The sequence below is a fragment of the Apaloderma vittatum genome, unplaced genomic scaffold (genome assembly GCF_000703405.1).
Source record: "Apaloderma vittatum isolate BGI_N311 unplaced genomic scaffold, ASM70340v1 scaffold36395, whole genome shotgun sequence".
Classification (NCBI taxonomy): Eukaryota; Metazoa; Chordata; class Aves; order Trogoniformes; family Trogonidae; genus Apaloderma; species Apaloderma vittatum.
Genome location: NW_009719526.1, coordinates 1,282 through 3,514, shown reverse-complemented (window position 1 = coordinate 3,514; position 2,233 = coordinate 1,282). Strand labels below are relative to the sequence as shown.

At 53.0% G+C, this 2,233-nt stretch overlaps 1 protein-coding gene across 1 annotated transcript in view; it reads left to right on the top strand.

Moving 5' to 3' along the window:
- LCMT2 (leucine carboxyl methyltransferase 2) overlaps positions 1–1,686 on the top strand; it is a gene marked incomplete at both ends in the record, with an annotated part of 9,323 nt that extends 7,637 nt beyond the window's left edge. Inside the window, 2 exons of the mRNA XM_009870664.1 lie at positions 287–517; positions 1,589–1,686. Of these exons, the coding sequence (XP_009868966.1) occupies positions 287–517; positions 1,589–1,686 (329 nt within the window). The remainder of the gene's footprint in view (positions 1–286; positions 518–1,588) is intronic.
- Positions 1,687–2,233: the final 547 nt, after the last annotated feature.

The window sequence follows — 2,233 nt, the reverse complement described above, 5'->3', positions numbered from 1 at the left end:
CAAGCGAGTGTTACATGAGGTATGAGGAAGAATTTCATCACTGAAAGGGTTCTCAGGCGTTGGAACGGGTTGCCCAGGGCAGGGGTAGAGTCCCCATCCCTGGATGGATTTAAAAGCCGGGGAGATGTGGGGCTCAGGGACGCGGGGCAGTGGTGACCTGGCAGTGCTGGGTTAACACTTGGACTCGATGACCTTAAAGGTCTTTTCCAGCTGAAGCAATTCAATGATTCTATGAATTCTGTGGGAGAAGGATCCGTGTGACCTGTGCTGTTTCACGTCATTGTAGCTGGGCGGTTGTACCACACCGTGTCCTGTCTCTCGGGCAGCCTGGCCCTGGTGGTAGGAGGACGAACGTCCCCATCAAGAGCTGGCTTGGGAATGCTGTGGCTGAAGTTCCCCGAGACCTGGGATGCCTCAGGCACGGAGGATGTCACCGTGGAGCTTGTCAGTCTGTCGCCGGCCACCGAACCGGCCGCTTTGCGTTGGAGACACAGCACGACTGAAGTCACGTTCCAAGGTGAGAACGCCGGGAAGCGTGGCAGCGGCCGGAGCTGCGCAGGAGCGTGTCAGTGCCAGAACACCCGGGGCAGTCCTGTCTGAACCAGTGAGGTCTAAAAGGCAAGTTGCCACGAGCAAAGCCGTGTTTTTCGGGTGGCGCAGGCTGTGCAGTTGACGTTGAGGGCGTTGTCTTCCTTTGCCTGAAATCACAGCTTTTTGCTGAACGTTTCTGCACAATCCTGATAGATTCATCTCTGCTTCGGAGGATCCAGTTACATTTCCTAAAGTTTTTGTTCCAGCAGTGTCGTTTTTCCCAGGTTTAAAGACTTCAGGCTGAGTTCCTTTGGATACGTTCGTCTTGTCGTATCTACCTGGTTCTTGTGGTGCCTTTTCTGTTTGTCAAGTCTGAAAGTCTTAGTAAATCTGACAAAAAGGAAGGACTGAGCAGTGTCAGATGAGTTTCCTGAAATGAGTAACTGAATCGGTGGATCCAGAAACCGAGCAGGATTTCTGGTAGCACACGCTCGCTTTGTTACAGAACCTGTACAACAGGTGCCTCGTAATAATGGCTTTTATTACAGAAGAACTGCAATCCTACTCATTTTCCAAATGCAGGGCAGGAATTAAAAAATATGTGTGATTCTATAGTGCTGAAAAAAAAGCTCACAGTGCATTTTTGAAAGTGCTGGAATACGCCCTTGCCGCTGGCTGGGTCCACTTTCACAAACACCCGCCGTGGGCGAAAGGACCTTAAACGTTCAGCAACTACATAATAGAGGTTTGTGATGAGGGTTTTCTGCATCACCACAGAGGTGAACAATGCAGTTTGTTAGTAAGAATATTTAGTCTTCCATGTGTCTTATAAAAGATCTAGACAGGAGTATTTCCTGTATCTGTGAAACAATTTCTTGCATTTATTGCTGAAGTCAGGGTTTCAGGGTGTCTTAGTGTAAACAGTGCATAAAGCTCCTGGGGACTGCCTGGATTTCTCGCTGTGCTCAGCTTCCCTTCTGTGCAAAGAGAAAAATTTCTGCTTTTGTGACGTACCGAGTTCTAACATCTCTTTTTCCCGGGTTGTGCGTCTCTGCAGGTGAGAAGTACCTGTTTGTGTACGGCGGCCGCTCCGCCGCGGAGCCGGTGCTGGGGGATTGGTGTTTCCTGCACGCCCGAGAGCTTTCCTGCGCTGCGGTAAGAGCTTCAGGAGGGCCTGGGCAGGAAAAAACACCTTCACTTCCCTTCAGAACTCATTAAATACCCATCTCTCCAGGTGATCCCAGACACACCTGAACTGGCTGCAGGAGAGAGGGACGGCCCGGGCGGCCTCTGCAATTTTCCCCACAGCTCGTTTGCGAGGGTGTTCCTTCAATCCCCCCGTCTCACCTCCTTCCCTTTTCACCAAAGGTTTTCTTCCTGCAGTTCGGCAGCTCCTGCCCCAGGGTTTGGGCCCCGGCGCTCCCAGCGCTGGGCTGGGTGCTGAGGGACTTGTGGCCCCCGGGGAGCAGAGCGCGGCGCGCGGGAGCGAGTTCCCTCTGCCCCACACGTACAAATAAAACCCTCCCAAGACTGAACGAGGCTGAACCTACCGATGGCCAGAGAGACATCAGAGCTGGAGTCAGGGGCAGCAGTCAGGGAACGCGGGCAGGGTGGGGGTTTCCTGGTCGTCCCGTCGCGCTGATGCTTATTCCACGGCAGGAAGGAGCGTTACGTCCCCCACGAACTGGCGCAGGGAGAGATG